The sequence below is a fragment of the Eubalaena glacialis genome, chromosome 13 (genome assembly GCF_028564815.1).
Source record: "Eubalaena glacialis isolate mEubGla1 chromosome 13, mEubGla1.1.hap2.+ XY, whole genome shotgun sequence".
Classification (NCBI taxonomy): Eukaryota; Metazoa; Chordata; class Mammalia; order Artiodactyla; family Balaenidae; genus Eubalaena; species Eubalaena glacialis.
Window position 1 is genome coordinate 93,377,458 of NC_083728.1, and position 18,116 is coordinate 93,395,573.

At 49.7% G+C, this 18,116-nt stretch overlaps 1 protein-coding gene across 2 annotated transcripts in view; it reads left to right on the forward strand.

Annotated features, from left to right (window-relative positions):
• Window positions 1-234: 234 nt before the first annotated feature.
• Window positions 235-18,116, forward strand: part of SNX8 (sorting nexin 8) — a 39,584-nt gene continuing 21,702 nt past the window's right edge. For both annotated transcript variants that reach the window (XM_061208641.1, XM_061208642.1), the window contains exon 1: window positions 235-367. In XM_061208641.1, coding sequence (XP_061064624.1) covers window positions 274-367 — 94 coding nt within the window. In that variant the 5' untranslated portion in view covers window positions 235-273. The remainder of the gene's footprint in view (window positions 368-18,116) is intronic.

Genomic DNA, 18,116 nt, shown 5'->3' on the forward strand with positions numbered 1-18,116 from the left:
GGCAGCGAACCAGCGGGCTGGAGCGGCGGACGCGGGAGGGCTGAGCGCGCGCCGGGACCGCGCCACCTGCCCTACCCGGGGCCGCGTGGCCGGGGCGGGACGGGGCGGGGCGAGGCGAGGATGGGAGTAGGCGTGGCGAGGCCGAGAGTGGGCGTGGCAGGCCCGGGCAGGCGGGGATAAGCTGGGAGTGGGCGTGGTAGGCCCGGGTGTGGGCGGGGCGAGGCCAGGCAGGGCCCAGGCGGGCGCGGAGGAAGTCACGTGGCGCGCGCTCACATGACTGGCGGCGCGATGGACCCGCTACCCGCGGCGCCAGCAGCTGCTGCGGCCGAGCCGGAGGCGGACGAGGAGGCGGACCCGCCGGCGGCAGGTATGGCAGGCACCCACCAGGCCCCGCGCTGCTCCGGCCCGCGCCCCCCGAGACCCTGCGGCCTTCGGTACTCTTCCTGTCGGCGGGCGCCCCGCGCCCCGCCGGGTCCCCCCTCCCACTCCCGCGTCCACGCCCAGGAGGGCGCGTGGCCGCGCGGCCCAGAACCGGAGCACCTGTCCGGGTTTGCGCCTCGCCGCGCGCTTCTGCCCGCGTCTCCCCGGGACTGTCCGGGTCCCTGGGGGCCGCGGGGGCCGCAGGGCCCGCCCGCCCCGCGCTTCCTGCTTGCCTGCCTGCCCGCCGCGTGGGGCGCAGTCCCTGGACCTGCCGGGCTTTGGCAAGAACTCTGGCCGCTCAGGACTTGAGTGTTCTCGAACGGCAGCCCTTCGTGTTTCTCCCTAAGTGCTTTGCTTAGCGGATGAGCGTGAGGCTTGCGTTTTCTAGGATGTCCCTGTTTAAAATGGTACCCCCTCTAGTCCTCTAACTGGAGGATAGATGAAGGTGGGTGTTGGTGTGAGTTACTGCTGCTTCTTGGGGGGTGGCGGGGGCCCAAGGTTGGAAGCTCCGGCTGGGCCGTCTGGCGAGGTGTCCCTGAGGAGGCCATGCTTAAAGTGAGTTCTGGAGGGCTGCTAGACAGTGGATTCATTAGGGAGGGAAAGAGGCAGAAGTGGAGTGAAGTTGCTGGGCGCAGGGGTGGCGTTGCGCCGGGTTGGCCTCATTGGCACGAAGTCCCTTGGTGAGTCTGCGTCTAGGGAGCAGTCCCCACCCCGCCACCCCCATTGGTCTTTAGTTACTTTTCCTTTCCATGTAGCCGTGTAAGGAGAAGCATGTGATGGCTCTTGCTCGTGGTTAGAACACTGTGTTCATGAGGTCACACGTTTGAGCCCAGGTGGGCCAGTCGGCCCACCTGTACCAGGGCCGCACGCTGGGCCCCCAGTGTTTGGGTAGGAATGGTTCTTCCCCCGAGGATTGTAAAGCAGCTCAGAGTTCCTGGATGTGATGGTTACTCAGGGGTCTCTTTGCAGGTACAGGGACAGCACTGTTTCCTGCAGGGCTCACCCACTGGCTGCTATTGTGGTGTCATCTACCACAGTTCTCCGAGACTGGCAGCGGGCCTTCCTTGGGGCCCTGGTGATTTTATTAGCCATCCTGGATGGCAGGTGAAATGGTAGAGGAAAACAAAAACCAAAAAACCCACAACCCAGAGGCAAGTGACTTGTCCACAGTGGGCAATGTTAAGGGGGCATGTCGTGGTGTGGGTGGTGTCTGGAAGGGCTGGAGTCAGAAAATACAAGTCTTTGAGAATGAATTTTGTCCAGAGATGATATGTGTATCTCTCATGCTTTAGCAAGGGTTTATTTTTGACTGTTGAAGAAGTAGTGGCTTATGGGTATACAGCAAATTTCCTCTTCTCTGGTGTTCTGTCCACACAGCCAGAGCCCACCGTTAGTGTTAATTGTGGGGATCGCGGGGGTCTAGGTCTTTGTAGTAGCTTTGGGATTGTCAGAAAAAATTGTGTTCACTGTGGTTTTCAGCCTTAAGGGTCTTATTATATTCTAATCCCTGGAAGCTTAAGCTGTAAATGATAACTGCCTCCTGACAAATTTAACTTTCAATTATGCAATACATGGACAAACACACAGAACATTATAGATTAAAGTCTCACCCCATTTGCAATCACCTCCTCTTACCAGTTTGGGACGCATCCTCTCATCTCTATTTTTGTGTCTTATACATACGTGTACTCACACAATGTTCACCTCCTTGTGTGCTTGTGCCCGTGTTTCCCTAGCGTAGTGTATTAGTTTTCTGCTGCTGCTGTAACAAATTACCACAAACATAGTGGCTTAAACAGCAAAAATTTATCATCTTACAGTTCTGGAGGTCAGTAGCCCCAAACAGGTTTCCCTGGGCTAAAATCCAACTGTGGGCAGGGCTGCGTTCCCTCTGGAGGCCCTTGGGGAGAAGCCATTTCTTGGCCTTTTCCAGCTCCCAGATGCCTTCCGCATTCCTTGCCGGAGGATCCCCTTGCTCCAGCTACCGTGGGCCACACCTTTCTTGTCCTGTCATCTCTCTGATTCTCTTTCTTTTGTTCACTTCTTCCACTTTTAAGGACCCCTAGCATTACATTGGGCCCACCTGCTAATCCACATCCTTGCCCTCCTTTCACGGTCAGCTCATTAGCAACCTAAACTTCATCTACACCTTTAATTCCCCTTTACTGTGTAATCTAACAGATTCACAGGTTCCAGGGATTAGGATGCGAGTACCGTTAGGGGCCATTATTCTGCCTTAGATACCCCCAAGGAGTGGAATTGCCGGGTCATAGGGTTGCATATTTTTTGTTTTAACAAATCCTTACAAATTATCCTCTCTGGTGGCTATTACCAATTTATACCTGTAACAGCAGTGCATCTTTTCCCCATAACCTCATCACCATTTCATACCATTTTTTAAAAAACTCCCTTCAGCATTAGAGAAATTAAGAACGTGTTTTATTTTTGTTTTAATTTCTATTTCTTCGATTATCAGTGAGGTTTAGTTTCTTGTAATACTTTGACCTTGTATGGCCTTCTGAACCGATTGTTCTTATTTTTTGCCCATTTTCTTAAGGGATTGTCTTTTTTCCTTTGATTTTTAGCAGTTCTTTTTGTATTTTGGACATAAACCTGTGGTGGGTTTTATAGTAAAATCATTAACTATCAAAATATCTGACTGGAACACTCTGTTTTCTGACTATGCAGCATGAGAGTTCATTTCAGGGCTTGTTTAGAGGTTACAAAGCTCAATGATTGTGCCTCAGAGTGACAAAGAATGAGTATGATATGTGCTTGATTGTCTAATCTGATTTTTGCGATTGCATCCTACACTGATAAAAAAAATATAGACAGATTACCACTGTGTATCCCAGCCCTGCTTTCCTACAACCCTGCAGACCTAAACTTGGTTTTTATTTATTGATTTATTTATTTATTGGCCACTCTCTGCGGCTTGGGGGATCTTTGTTCCCTGACCAGGGATTGAACCTGAGCCCTTGGCAGTGAAAGTGCCTCGTCCTAACCACTGGACCGCCGGGGAGGTCCCCTAAACTTGGTTTTTAGAACAAGGGAGAATCAGCTTCACTTCCGTTGGAGCACCTCATTGGACGGTACTCCATACATCCCATTCGGTTAGGAAGCTCTGAGCCGTTTGTCTTCCCAAACCTCTGGCTGCCTCCTGGTTGTCTGTGGGGTCAGGCCTGACCTCTGCTCATCCTCCGAGCGCCTCCATGACCGGCCGCCGCCCTCTCTGCACGCCTGCGCGGTTTCCACGCCCCCTGTGCTCCCGCCACCACCCTCGCTGCTCCTGCTCTGCCTGTACACATCTGTTATGCAAGTCATGAGCTGTCACTTGAGATGTGTGCATTTGACGGATTAAATTATACCCTAAAGTACCATCTGCATTGGGGCAAAAAACCTTCCTGCCCATTCCTCTCCCTCCGTTACACACATTTCCGTTGTCAGCTCCTGATCGGCAGAAACCATTATTTTTCTTTACATCCCAGTATCTAGAATAGTATCTGCTTTTCGGAAAGGGCTCTGATGTTGGAAAAAGTTTTTTTTTCCCCCCCCCGTGGCATGTGGGATCTTAGTTCCCCGACCAGGGATCGAACTTGGGCCTCCTGCAGTGGAAGCTCGGAGTCCTAACCACTGGACCACCAGGGAAGTCCCTAGAATTACATTTTTATCGTAAGGGTTTTTTAGGATAGTATCACATTTTAGTTTGGTAACAATGGTAGCTATGCGGATATTATTTAAATTGGTGTTAATGGTCTTTGAACTCAGTCTCTTTCTCCCTTTCACACACACACACACACACACACACACACACACACACACACACACAATTTGCAAGGTAAAAGGTGTCCATTTGAAGAAAGAGGAACTGAATCACTATTACGTAGAACACATTTTGCCAGAACTTGTGGTTAGCAAGAAAGTGATATGTTCTGGGTTGGGGAATTCTGTTTTGGTTTATTTTTTCCTTCCTAAGAAAAAAGCACCAGAAAAAGAGATGTTTGGCCTGCAGTGTGCTGGGGTGACGGGGAGGGGCTGGAGTGGTGAGATGCTGGAGAGATGTGAGCCGCCTTCTGTGGCCCGCGGTGCGTGTTAAGAGGAGCTCTGCCCTGGTGGTTAGAACCTGGGGCAAGTGAGCAGACAGGCAGCCCGGACCCTCGGGAATTCGAAGAGCTCGACCCTTGACCACGCACGTTACCCTCTGAAGAACTGTAGTGCTTTCTTCCTTTGAACGTTTTTGTTGTAGAATCATTAAGAAGTCATAGCCAGACTTGGGGTAGACGTTCTTGGTGAAAGTACCAGTATTAAAACCTCACGTGGGACAGACGGGCGCAGGAGGGCCCCAGACATGATGTGTGAGTTGAGCTCTAGGGGAAGCTGAGGCCCCACTTGGCTCTATTTCCTGCTGGCCAGGTTGTAGGAGGACACACGTGTCCCTGGGGTGTGTGGATAGGCATGTTGGCGGGGGTGGGGGGGGTCCTTCAGCGCTCTTACCCAATTTGGAGTAAGTGTGCTAAGCAAAGGAAAGTGAAATTGCACGATTGATGAATTCCAGGGAAGCTTGGTAGGGACTGGACACATCTCTGAGAAGTACATTTACATGATTTTCCGAGAGTCTTTAACCTGATTTGTGCTAGTGAATTCTCTGCTACAAGTCTTATGAGTGAACTGCGAGCAGAGCAGTAAAGTTTCATGTGGTATGTGGTTCGGCACCGCGAGGGGAATGTTGCTGTACGAGTAAGATAAGCGCAAATACAAACGTCTTGTCAAAGGGAGCGCACAGCTGCTGCGTTTTAGCGTGTTTCCTTTTTCCTATGCATATGCGTTTGACATAGTTAACCTCAGGGTGCATTTACGTTTGGTTTGGTAGTCTGTTCGTTTCACTTAGCGTCATTCTACACTACTAAGAAGTTTTCCTAATTCACTATTTGATGTCTGTGTAATAATGAATCAAGGAATGTACGTTTGTGCTTTTAAAGTGCTAATGTTGTAAAATTTGATCCTTTACGTTGAGTCAATATTAAAAAAAAGTCCTGATGCTTGCACTTGGTAAACAAAGTTTCTCTCCTGCTAAACTAGTTCCCCAACCTAGAGGTGACCGCTGCTGTCAGCTGTGCGTGTTGAATCACAGTTTTAGTAAGCTCAGTTGTTAGGCTTTGAGAGCTAGGGAGATGTCCTTAGATGATCTCTGCCATGCCCTGTTTAATGACCTTTTGCAAATGCAAGTACTGAGTCCCAGCACCCTCCACTGAGGATGCTGAGAGAAGCCAGAGAAAATACAGACCATGAGACTCCTCTTTATATTAAGTTCAAAGCCATGCAGAATTAGACTCTGCTGTGTGGGTTAGAATTAGACTCTGCTTACGCAGGTGATGAAAGTATAAATGAAGAGCAGGTGAAATGGCGTGAAAATGGGGCTGTGGTCGCCTCTGATAGGAGAAAGGAGGGTCTGCGAGGTACAGGTCATGGGGGCTTCCAAGATCCCAGCCATTTTTTAATTTTTGACCTGGATAGTGGTTCCACATGTGTTTGATACATAGTTTTGTTAAACTTTCCATAGACATTTTATACCCCTGTGTGTGTGTGTGTCTATTTCACAGTAGAAAGTGTTGGGGGAAAACCCAGTGTGTCCCAGATCCTGAGACATTAAGTGGACTCGCTGACAACACGGTTTGACAAGCAAAGGTGGGTGCTGGGGATCTCATTTTAAAACAGTTTTGTGGGAGTTTTGGTCTCCCTTAGTTTTCACTCTCGAGTTAATATTGGAGGTGTATTTATAATGAAATGCATGTTTTGTTGTGTTGACATCCACTCCTAATCTCGCTGTTCATCAGCAGGAGATCCCTGGCTCCGCTGTTTCCGATGTCTGTGTCTGGGTATTATTGGCGCTGGCCCGGCCCGCTGGCGAGTCCGGGTGTTCCAGTGGCCCCTGGGACCAGCAGGAAGGAGGACTGAGACCCCAGGGGCGCTGGCGTCTGTGTGGCCGCGGGAGGGATGTCTGGGAAAGTCACCTGCTGTTGAGAGTACGCGACTCTTCGGCAGAGGCCATCTGCTGAGGCAGAGAGTCAGGTGATACTCCTGACTTGGCACAGTTAATTATTTTTGGAACAGTAATTTCACCTCCCAGTTCCGGAGATGTTCCAGTCCAGACCGGGGCTGGAGGGCTTTTCCCGGAACTGGCCACTCACTGCTGGGGTTTCGCACGAAAGGGAGATTTGAAATTGCGTCGTCAGCTCTTCAGGACCCGAGGACGGTCTGTACGTGTGCGGCCCTTTATCTCGTGATGGCTTCTGCACACTGAGCGTCCTTCTTAGGATGGACGGTGAAGTAGGGAGTCTTGTGGGAGTTTCTGCAAGAGGTTATAGTTTGCCTCTGCCCCGTGGAAGGGGCCTGTTTCCCCTGAGAGGGTCTCTGCTGGGCGTACGGAGTCTCCCATCCTCTACCCCCTTGCTGGGAGGGAGTTGTTTCGGGCGTTCTTTGCAGAGCGGTAGCGCTGTGTGGTAGCTGTGATGACTGAGCCTTTCAGAGCACCTGCTGTGTGCCAGATGCCCTTCCTTGTGCCTGATGTGTGAAGCAGCTTAATCCTCTCTGATGCTATGAGGCGAGGCGTCTCACCACTCCTGCTTTACAGATGAGGAAACTGAGGCACGCAGAGGCCGTAACGTGCCCGGCACCTACAGCTAGCGGGTGGCGGAGCTGGAGTGCCGTCCGGCGCGCGGCTGCGGCCCCCGGTGGGAGTGTTGCCTTCCCGCTCCAGCGGCCGGGCTCGGCTGCCCCGCGGACCCCTTTCAGGATCCCGTCTGGAGGATTCGCTCCCGATTGCTTTAGCCGGTGCCTCCCGGACGGAGACCCTTCTGTCCTCAGAGGGTTTTTCTGAGCGGGAGAGGTGGCTCCGTGAGCCTGTGCTCGTAAGGAGCACCCAAGACCTCGTGCGGTGTCGTGTTCTCTCTGCAGAAAGGGAGCGCCAGCGCCGGGCAGCGGTGAGGGTGCGGGCTTGGGCCTCAGCCCTGCACCCCGTCTGCTGAGCGTCCCGAGTTCAATCTGGGGAGCGGGGCGTCGACCGGGGGCTTGTTTCCAGCTGGCTTGGGCGTGAGAGCTCTCAACAGATCACGTCACGTGTGTTGCGACCCACGGGCCGAGTTCCCCCAGCTGTTTGAGATGCTTAGATCACCCTGGTTCACCGGTTTCGGAGTTCTGGGCAGACAGGCACTGCATGAGAGTCCCGTCTTCGTGGCCTGGAAAACTGGGTCTCCACCATTTAGTGCAGAGGTTTCATTGGGGCGGGGAAGCTGACTAAATATTTTTCTTTCTGTGACATTTTTCACGGTTCCTAATTTGTTCATGCCAGTTTCCGAGGCGTTCCGTGTTCTGGTTGATTAATTGCATTCCTGGTCGTTTACCCCGCAGGCAGCTGGAAGGCAGGGGCCTTTTTTTAAAAAAAATTTTATTTATTTTTTATACAGCAGGTTCTTATTAGTTATCTGTTTTATACATATTAGTGTATATATGTCAATCTCAATCTCCCAGTTCATCCCACCCCCCGCCCCCTCCCCAGGCAGGGGCCTTGTCTCACTCCTTGTGACCCCTTCTGTGGATCAGTAAATATCTGTTTAAATGGATTTAATTGTATGTCACTTGGCTTGTACTGTTGGGTGATCGCTTGGACTTTTATTAAAGGGACTGAATGAGGCTGTGAACACAGGTCCTCCATTTAGCCTCCACTGGGATCGAGACACACTGAGTCTGCCAGATATTTTGGAACATGTTCACTTTCGTGTCCAGAGATCCTAGAAAACCTGAGTCACTTTCAGACGGAACCATCCAGGCCTGGGAGGAGGGTTTAAAAAAAAAGAACAATACCAAAACCAGATTGAATTTAGTTAAACAGAGGTGAGTATTCTTTTTGGAATTTTGAACTTCTACTTTGTGAGTTATTCCAAGATTTCCCGAGTTAGCTAAAGTAGTATTCTTTTTAAACTCTGGAAAAAGTCCCTGGGCCTCCCCACATAAAAACATTCCAGAAATGAGAGACCTAAGAGGCTTCTTGAGGGAGAGACTCAATGAACCCTTTCAGAAGCAGGTTTGGTGAGATTCACGGAGAAGCAGGGGTCCCGTGGCTGCCCTGCGGGTTCCTCTTGCTCCAAGTTGAGTCAGAGGAAATCGTCTGATAGGTGACTCCTTTCGGGACTGGCCTTCAGTCTTGTGACGTCCTAAGGAAACAAACCAGTGATTTTCCCCTCTCTTTGTGCTTTGGCCCCTCGACTCTCCCTCAGGAAGGAATAGCCACTTTCAGCCGGAGAAGCCCCGTTTGTGTGAACGTGAGTGGTTCACGTCCCCGGAGGTCCCAGGGGCAGTTGGCGCTCTGGGGATTACCAGCAGAATTTAGGGAGTCACATGTCAGGGGACCCAGTGCTTGAGGGAGCCACGTCCCCTGGCCAGCAGTTCATTCGCTCTGTGGTTTCATCTGGGCACATGTCCTGTAAAAACCAGCCGCGTGCTAGTTGCCTTCACATATAAACATATATTTAACATTCTTGTAGCCAACCAGTAATGTAGATGGTATTGTCCCCATTTTGGAGAGGAGAAAACTGAGTGCAGAGAGGTGAGCGGCTCGTTCACAGCAGGGTTTGCGCTGAGACCCTCTGACCCCTGGCCCAGGCGTGGGGTGTGCCCGCCCCTGCTCCTCTCCACGTTGTGGGCCTCGAATGAGGGCCTGTGAGTTAAGGAGGCAACAAGGATCTGGTGTCATCGGGTAACCTGGTGCAAGTTCAGGCCCCACGCATCACCTGGCTGACTCTGACCAGGCGGGCCATGCTGCCGGCTGAGCCTCCAGTTTTCACATCTGTGAAATGGGGTCACAGTACCTACTTAGACTGTTTGTAGGATTCAAGAGATGTTATATCAACATCCAGAAGGTTCAGACACTGGTCGTGGCTCTTGCTCGAGTGGTGGTCGATACCGCACCCAGCTGTCCAGGTGACTGTCTTCCTCCCTGCCTTTGAATTCATGGGAAGAGGAAGAAGAGGGGAAAAAAGCACTTTATTAAGGGGAACTTGACTGGTTTCTTGGCCCTCAGTGGCTGCTTCCACTTCGACTGACTTGCAGCTTCAGGCCACGTGGACCCCGGGGAGGTCCACAGGGTCCTGAGTGTGGCCACTTGGAGTTTCTGTGGCAACATCACCAGCTCACATTTTCTTACTTGTGCCTGAAACCCAACCAAAGGGTTTCACAGGTAGATGGTATTGTCCCTTCTTAGCAGACACCTTCTTTAAGATTGCGAGCTGTGTTCCAGGCACAGTGCTGGGGTGGGAGGATACTTAGTTTGTATTCACAAGAACTAGAGAGAAGAGAAGGAATTCATAAAGCATTTTTAAAAGCTTTATTGAGATATAAGTCACATACCACATAATTCACCCATTTCAAGGGTACAGTTCAGTGATTTTTAGTGTATTCCGAGAGTTATGTAGCCTTCGCCACAATTGATTTTAGAGCATTCTCATCAGCCCGTACCCGTTAGTAGTCACTCCCCATTCCCCCAACCCCCTCTTCCCCCAGCCTAGACAACCACTGCTCTTTCTGTCTCTGTAGATTTGCCTGTTTTGGAAATTTCATATAAATAGAACCATATAATTTGTGGTCCTTTGTGACTGACTGCTTTCACTCAGCACAGTGTTTTCAAGGTTCATCTATGTTGTAGCATGGGTCAATACTTCATTTTTTTTTTATGGCTGAATAATATTTCGTTGTATGGATAATTCACATTTTACTTATCCATTCATCAGTCCACGGACATTTGGGCTGTTTCCGTGTTTTGGCTGTTATGACTAATGCTGACGTGAACATTCATATACAAGTCTTTGTGTGGGCATAGGGTTTCATTTCTCGTGGGTGTACACCTAGGAATGGAATCATTGGGTCACATGGTAACCCATGTTTAACCTTTTGAGGAACTGCTGGACTGTTTTGCAGCAAACTATGAGGGTTCCAACTTCTCCCCATCCTCACCAACACTTGTTATTGCTTTTTTCATTATATCCATCCCAGTGGGTGGAATCTCATGTGGTTGGTCATCTTTTCATGTGCTTGTTGGCCTTTTGTGCGTCTCCTTTGGAGAGAAATGTCTATTCAAATCCTTTGTCCATCTTTAAAATTAGGTAATATGTCTTTTTAAAAAACTTGAGTTATAAGAATTCTTTATGTATTTTAGACCCAAGTCCCTTATCAGATACATGGTTGACAGATGTTTTCTCCATTTCTGTGGGTTGGCTTTTTACTTTCTTCATGGTATCTTTTACAGCACAACAGTGTTTAATTTTGATGAAGTTCAATTCATCTATTTTGTTCTTTAGTTGATGCTTTTGGTGTCATACCTAAGAAGGCTTTGCCTAACCCAAGGTCATAAAGATTTACTCCTGTATTTTCTGCTGAGAGTTTTGTAGTTTTAGCTCTTACATTTAGGGCTGTGATCCATTTGGAATGAGTTGTTGTGTATGGTGTGAGGAAGGGGTCTGGTGTCATTCTGTGGCATTTGGAAACCCGGTTGTCCATCATAAAGAACTTTTGGGGTGCACGTGCTGTGTGCCACCCCTGTGCTAGGCAGTATTAGGGAATCAAAGCGCCCTGAAGGCGTTTATGTGGTGTGTGGGAGAAACCCGTGAACGAGATGGATTAGGAAAGCTCAGCAAGGACGTTCAAGCCAATCACGAAAGTAGGAAGGGTCAGTGACTCCAACTGGGGCTTGGGAAACACTTCACTGGTGAAGAGGTGTCTGAATTGAGCTTTGGAGGCTGGACGGGATTCAGTTTGGGAATTCTCAGCTAATAAGCACCAGAGGGCTTGGAGGGGCCTTAAGAGAGTTTATATTTTGCTTCAAGGTAAAAACACTTAAACCTTCGCAGGAAGGTGAAAAACATTCTTCTCTTGCTGGGTAGGTTGGTTACCCGCAAGGCACGTTACAGCTTTCTGTAAAATCAGGGGTTTTGCCTTCTGTTCTTTGGGGGGATAAAAGGATTTCACTGCAACCTGGCAGAGAGGCCATGGGGGGGCATGGGAGGGCACAGCCAGCTTGAGGGTGTCGCTGCTCCGGGGCTCCGCGTGGCCGTGCGTGTTAACAGCCGTCCTGCGTGAGCAGCTGTCTTCTCGCGCGGCTCCCCGAGGCGCGGTTCCTGTCGCTGCTGAGGCCTGAGTGCGCCTTGTGCGGGTGGGGAGGGCATGCGGCTGTCGCCTGCCTAGGAGAACACAGTAGGCCTTGAGTTCCCCGCACGGCCTTCTTGCTCCTGCGAATTGGGGTCCTCCGTTCCGTCCACCAATGCTCACCGAGCGCTCACTACGTGCCGGGCAGTGCTCTCGATCGCTGGGATACTAACGGTGAACAAAATACACGGAGAGGCCCGCTCTCGTGGGGCTGATGTTCCTGTAGCGGGAGGCGGATGGTACTCGGCAGACGCGGCGAGTCGGTGGCGCACGTCAGAGCCGCGGGGGCAGCTAGGGCGCAGGGCCGTTGTCCCTGAGGGAACGTCACTGAGAGTGACTTTTGCCCCAGGATTCGAAGGAGGTGGCCTGGTGGGTTTCTGGGAGGAGAACCCTGGCAGAAGAGACGACAGGTGAAGGCGCCGGGCCGGCAGCGGCGCGCTGCGTTCTCGGGGCGGCCGGGCAGCTGGCGTGGCTGGAGAGAGGGGAGCAGGCGGGCGGGGGCTTTGCTGGCCGAGGAAGGTGAAGGGGCGTTTTGGGGGGGTGGCGGTGGAGCTGGGGAAACCCCGCGTTAGGAGCTATTCTCTTTAGCGATTGCCCTTCTGATCCTCAGTTAGGAAACTTCAGTGTTTTTTTTTTAAATGCTGCCAGGAAACATGCACAGATCACTAGGGTGACTGCAGTGACTCTCCGAGGGGCGTTTCTGAAGGGAGTGCTGGTGGTGTAGTGCGGTTCGCGTGGAAAGATAAAAGCCTTTCGGAAAGCGTCTGTGAGCAGGGAAAAAATGTGGAATTCTTTACGAGTGGATTCTAAGGATAGAATAAAAAATAGGGCAAACTATTTTGTGAACGGTGATATTCTTCATGCTGTTTTTTAAGAGTAGAAAGCAGTTAGTAGGAGAACGGCTAAATGATTTTTAGTTCCATATCTAAGTTATTATTCAGTCTTTACAGGTAACAGTCTTAATAACTTCGAAAATATGGAACAGTGTTGTAAAAGGAAAGAAATCAAGGTAAAATGGCAGATGAATTGCGACTGTATTCAAGAGTCAAGGGCCTACCAGAAGGGCGAGGAAAACCGGACGGAAAATAGTGAGTGTCGGCCAGCATGGGAGGCAGCTGGAACCCCTGCTGCTGGGAGTGTAAACTGGCTCAGTTACTTGGAAAACTGGAATTATTTACTGAGCTGCACATACGAAACCCCGGGATCCAGTAATTTCACTCTCAGGAATGTACCGAACAGAAATGCGTACATGCATCCACCAACGTGCCGGTGCTGGCGTGTTTGTAGCAGCAGCGTGTGAAGCTGCCCCGATGCCGCGCGGCCGCAGAATGAGTGATAGGCCCCGGCTGGTCACACAGCGCGATCCACAGCAAGAAAATGGACCGTCTGTGCCCCATGAGCCACGCAGAGGGGCTGTACACTCAGGATTTGAGTCCACGTGTATGGTATCAACAAAGAATCAGGCAGAGGTAACCTGTGGCTTTAGAAGTCTCTCCCTTGGGGAGAAGGGAACGTGAGGGGTACCTTCCTTTATCCAGGTGCTGTTACCCTGACGTGTAAATTCATTGAGCTGAACAGTTTTGAGATGTTCGCTTCTCTGTTAGCACGCTCTGTTTCAATATAAAAGGGTTTTAAAAGCCAGTGGGAAAAAAAAGGAATTCTATGTTTATTGTGTATAATGAAACACAATGTTTGCATGGACTTTCTGGACACTTATGTAGAGAAAGTGCACAGACCTGCCTGGAAATCGTACCCATCAACTCTAGGATAGTGGTTACTTTGGAATAGGAAAAGGGGGGTGGGGAGGATGGTATGCATCCGTAACATTTTGTTTATTAAAAATTCTCTTCAGCAAAAAATAGGGCACAACGTCCTCTTTAGTGAAATCTTGGTGGATACATGGGTTCTGATATTTCCTGTATTTTCATGTATGTTTGAAGTATTTCACAACAAAAATACATGTATTTAAAAGGATAAGGTGGAAGTGAAACAGTGTTCATAGTGATTATCTGAGTGGCTAGGAATTTAGGAGGTTTTTGCTTCTACAGAAAAGTTGACAGAAACGTGGTCATGGAAGCTTGGAAACATGCTTGGTATTTGAAAATTGTTTGTGTCATATCACAACCCTGTACACGAGGATAATGCACACAATGAACACGGATGTATATAGATTGTTGGGTTGGAGAGATTTTATTTCAAGATTTTTTTTTTTAAATGGATTTTTTAAAATAAATTTATTTATTTATTTATTTATTTATGGCTGCGTTGGGTCTTCGTTGCTGCACGCAGGCTTCAATAGTTGTGGCTCGTGGGCTCAGTAGTTGTGGCACGTGGGCTCAGTAGTTGTGGCGCATGGGCTTATTAGTTGCTCCGCGGCATGTGGGATCTTCCCGGACCAGGGCTCGAACCCGTGTCCCCTAGCATTGGCAGGCGGATTCTTAACCACTGCGCCACCAGGGAAGTCCCTTTATTTCAAGATATTGTAACATTACATAAAATAGGTTATTAAAAGAAAAGTAAACCTTAAAGTTGATGAAATTGAGGCCATGCACAGTTTGTTCAGTTGAACTCCTGAGTTAGGGACAATCAAAAGCTGGCTGGTGACAGATCACTTCTTAGGGCGAGCTGACCACAGATGGGGCAGCTCTGTTTCCTGGCGTGTGGGGGGCGTTCCTGTCGTCCCCTGGCCATGGAGCTGCTGAATGCTCATTTCTGAAGCCACGGCCATGATAAAGATGAGGAAACTTCTGCTTCCATTTCCTGAGAACACTTCGTTAACTGCAGAATAACAGTGTAGCCTAGAGAAGTTTTCAAAGGTTGAAGCAGTTTCATGAGCCTGAGAAGGAATATTCAGGTTGAAAATGGTGTCTGCTGACCCCATCTTACGTTATTTCGGTGAAAAGGTTGTCTGTCTGGAATGTCGTTCGTTCCGCATTTGACGACTGCAGAAAGCACGGTGGCAGCATTTGTGCACATCTGCTTTTTGTTAGATGAGGGGCATGGGTCTGGGTGAGGCCCTGAATTCCTTCCCTCTGGTCGCCCTGTGACAGTGGTTCTCACACTGTGGCCCCCGGATCAACAGCAGCATCTGGGAACTTGTTACAAATGCAGATTCTTAGGCCCCGCCCTAGACTCTGGGACTGGGGCCCAGCAATCTGTGTTTTTTTAAGTGTAAAATATACATAACGTAAAATTCTAACCGTTTTTAGGTGTACAGTTCTGTGGCATTAAGTGCCTTCATATTGTTGTGCCTCCATTGATACCATCCATCTCTAGAACGTATTCATCTTGCAAGATGGAAACTCTGCCCCATTGAACACTCCCCCTCCATCCTCCCGGCCCGCAGCCCCTGGTCCCCACCATCTGCTTTCTTTTTCTATGAATTTGCTCTAGGGACCTCACGTGAGTGGAATCATACATTGTCTTTTTGTGTCTGGCTTATTTCACTGGACATGATGTCCTCAAGGTGCATCCACGATGTCGCATGTGTCAGTACTTCCTTCTTTTTTAAGGCTGATAGTGTTCCGTCGTGTGGATGGACCGCATTTCGTGGATGCATTCATCTGTCAGTGGACACTTGGGTACTTCCACCTTTTGGCTACTGTGAATAATACTGCATTGAACATGGTTGTGCAAATATGTCTTCTAGTTCCTGCTTTCAGTTCTTTTGGGTACAGACCCAGAAGTGGAATTGCTGGCTCCTATGGGGATTCTATATTTAATTTTTTGAGGAACTGCTGCACTGTTTTCCACAGCGGCTGCACCAACTTTTACGGTCCCAGCAGCCACACGCAAGGATTCCAATCCATCCACGCCCTTGCCAACACTTCTCTTTTTTTGGTAAGAGCTACCTTAACCACCAGTGGGCAGGCGAGCCCGCAGGTGCTCCTGATGCGTGCTCAGTTTGGAGATCTCAGCCCTGTGACGGTGCTGTCTCGCTGGTCCCCGTCCTCCCCACGTTCTGGTGAACGAGCAGCCGCGGACGGCACTGGTGGTGGAACCCTGAGCGTGGAGTCCATCAGAAGACATGTTCGTATGCACCTGCCACTAAACGAAGAAAATAGGGACCTTCTGCGCTGGCTGCCTTTGGGGGCCACGTGACCTCTCATGGCTCGAAAGGCACTTCACACTGAGGGGAGCTCTGCCAGCAGGGAGGACCCCGGGGCTGCCTGGGCTGAGCGGGGTTAGGAGGTTCTCCTAGGGCTTAGAGCAGCCCCCCACTGGAGCCGGCATGGATCGCGTGGGCAGCCAGGCTGGCCTTGGCCCCCGTGGGTGGCGCCCTGTGCTCACTGTGGGGGGGTCTCCCAGTCTGGACTTCCGTGTTGGTCAGCATTTGCTGAGGTTTGCTTAGATAAAGCAAGGGTGTGTGCGAGACAGCGTGGTTTATTCAGCAAATCCTGTTTGTTTCCCAGAGCTTTGTTTGGGAGTAAGGGCCCCAGATGTTAGCTGCTAACAGAACAGGTGGGGTTAGACCTCTTGGGATGCATCCCAGTGGCAGGGTTACTGCCTAAAGGTTCTGATGGAAGTGTGTTGGGAAGGATAGTTGGTCTGTGTGTGTGTTTGAAGTTTCATTGCTTTGATTTGTGGATAACTGACTTGGAGAATCCCAGAATCTCAGAGCTGAATGGGTGTTAGATACTCCTAGCTGACTGCTTCCCTCTTCATGCTGTGTGACCTTGGGGGCACACAGTGCGCTGGTGGCTGGCCTGGGAGTACTGCAGCTCTTTGTCACTGTCACCCTGGAGCCAGCGGAGTGAGATATCCAGAGAGGAGGGAGTGTGAGGCCTGGCCTCGCTGACCGTGAGGCCCTGACCCGTGGGCCAGCCTGGAGCCAAGGGCCCGACACCTGTTGTCCTGGGGAGCACGTGCTAAGTTTTACTCAGCACACTTAGAGACTCTCTTGGGATTGGAACAAATGAGATCTGGGCTGGAGGCAAGGGTTCCCGAATGTGTCTGGGAGCTGGTTATCTTAGCTCTGCTGTCTCGTTCTGTTCCCACAAGGGCCATCCGTGTGGGCCGGTGTTAGCCCAATTCTCAGCCTGTGGGTCTGAGAGCTGCTTCCTGGCCCAGTGTCAGGACAGTGGGTGGCTTTTCAAGGCCAGGGCTTCCGACTCCAGGGGACCCCACGGTAGAGCAGTTTTGTGCTGGAAAGTTTGGAGGGAACACCCTTGGAGAGGCCTGTTGGAAAGCTCAGAGGCCGTCACTGGCCAGCCACACTGCTGGGGACGTCGGAGACTGGATTTCCGCCCATGTCCGTCTAAGGTCAGAGCCAGCCTTTGTCCACCACCGTTCATCAGGGGCCTGGCTGGCCTCTCTTGTCCGAGCTGTTTCATCTCTGAGGGGGCTGGCTTGGTGGATGGTGCCTCTTCCAGGCCCTGGTCTTATGGGGCTGCTAAAACCTGTGTAGGAGGCTCCATTTGATAAGAGTCTTAAAGTCCTGCCGGTGACCTTGACATTGACTCCCTTGGTAAACCAGAATCTCCCTGCATTTCTGCCCTTTCGTCAGCGTCAGCGTGTGGGCCATCACATGACAGTGCAGCCTGTCTGAAATGGTCTTTTTCCCTTTTTTTTTGCTCTTCAGTTTTTTTTTCTTTGAAAATATGGGTGTCTTAGTTTAGTAAATTGATGTTTGGGATGGTGGCTTTCTTGTGATTGAAACTTTTGCAAAGGGCTTGTTCTCAAGGTGGTTGAGAGCAATGTCTTTGGTTTAAAATGTGTCTTTTGAGTTGTCTTTTAAATCCTCCAGTGATCAAAGTTCAGATTTCTCAGCAGCATGTGATCATTTGGTAATCATTATTGAGCTTACATTCTGTCTTGGGACATTATCTTATTTTAATCATCAGGAAAATCATAAAGTTTTCTCTATTGAGTGTGTATTTTTATCTTACGTAAAAATTTTAATAGAGACCTCTGGTGCTCTTTCAATGATCTTTCCCCCATTAATTTAATTTTTCCTCTGTTCTTTTGTTACAGCTTTCTTTTACATTAAATAAGTATTTTCTAGTGTTCCATTTACATTCCCACATAGTTTTGGTTATTATACTTTTTTGAGGTTATTTTCTTGGTGATTGCCGTGGGAGTTACAGCTGCCATATTTTAGAACAGTCTAGCTTGGATTAATACTATTTGATTTCAGTAATATATAAACCTTTTGCTTCTGTATAGCTCCATTCCCTCTCCCCTTTCTGTGCTGTCATCATCATACAAATTACAATTCTATAAATCGTTTGCCCATCAAAACAGATTTATAGTTGTTGATTTATACAGTTGTCTTTGAAATCAGCTAGGAGAAAGAATTACAAATAAAATAAATACGTGAGTACTGTCTTTTGTGGTTACTGGTGTGCTTCATTTCTTCATGTGGATTCATTTCTCATGGGGAAGGTTTGCTGGTGAGGAATCCTGTCAGTTTTGGGAATCTGGGAATGTTTTAATTTCTCCTTTGTTTTTTGAGGGATAGTTTTGCTGGATGTAGAATTCTTGGCCCTTTGAGTACGTCGTCC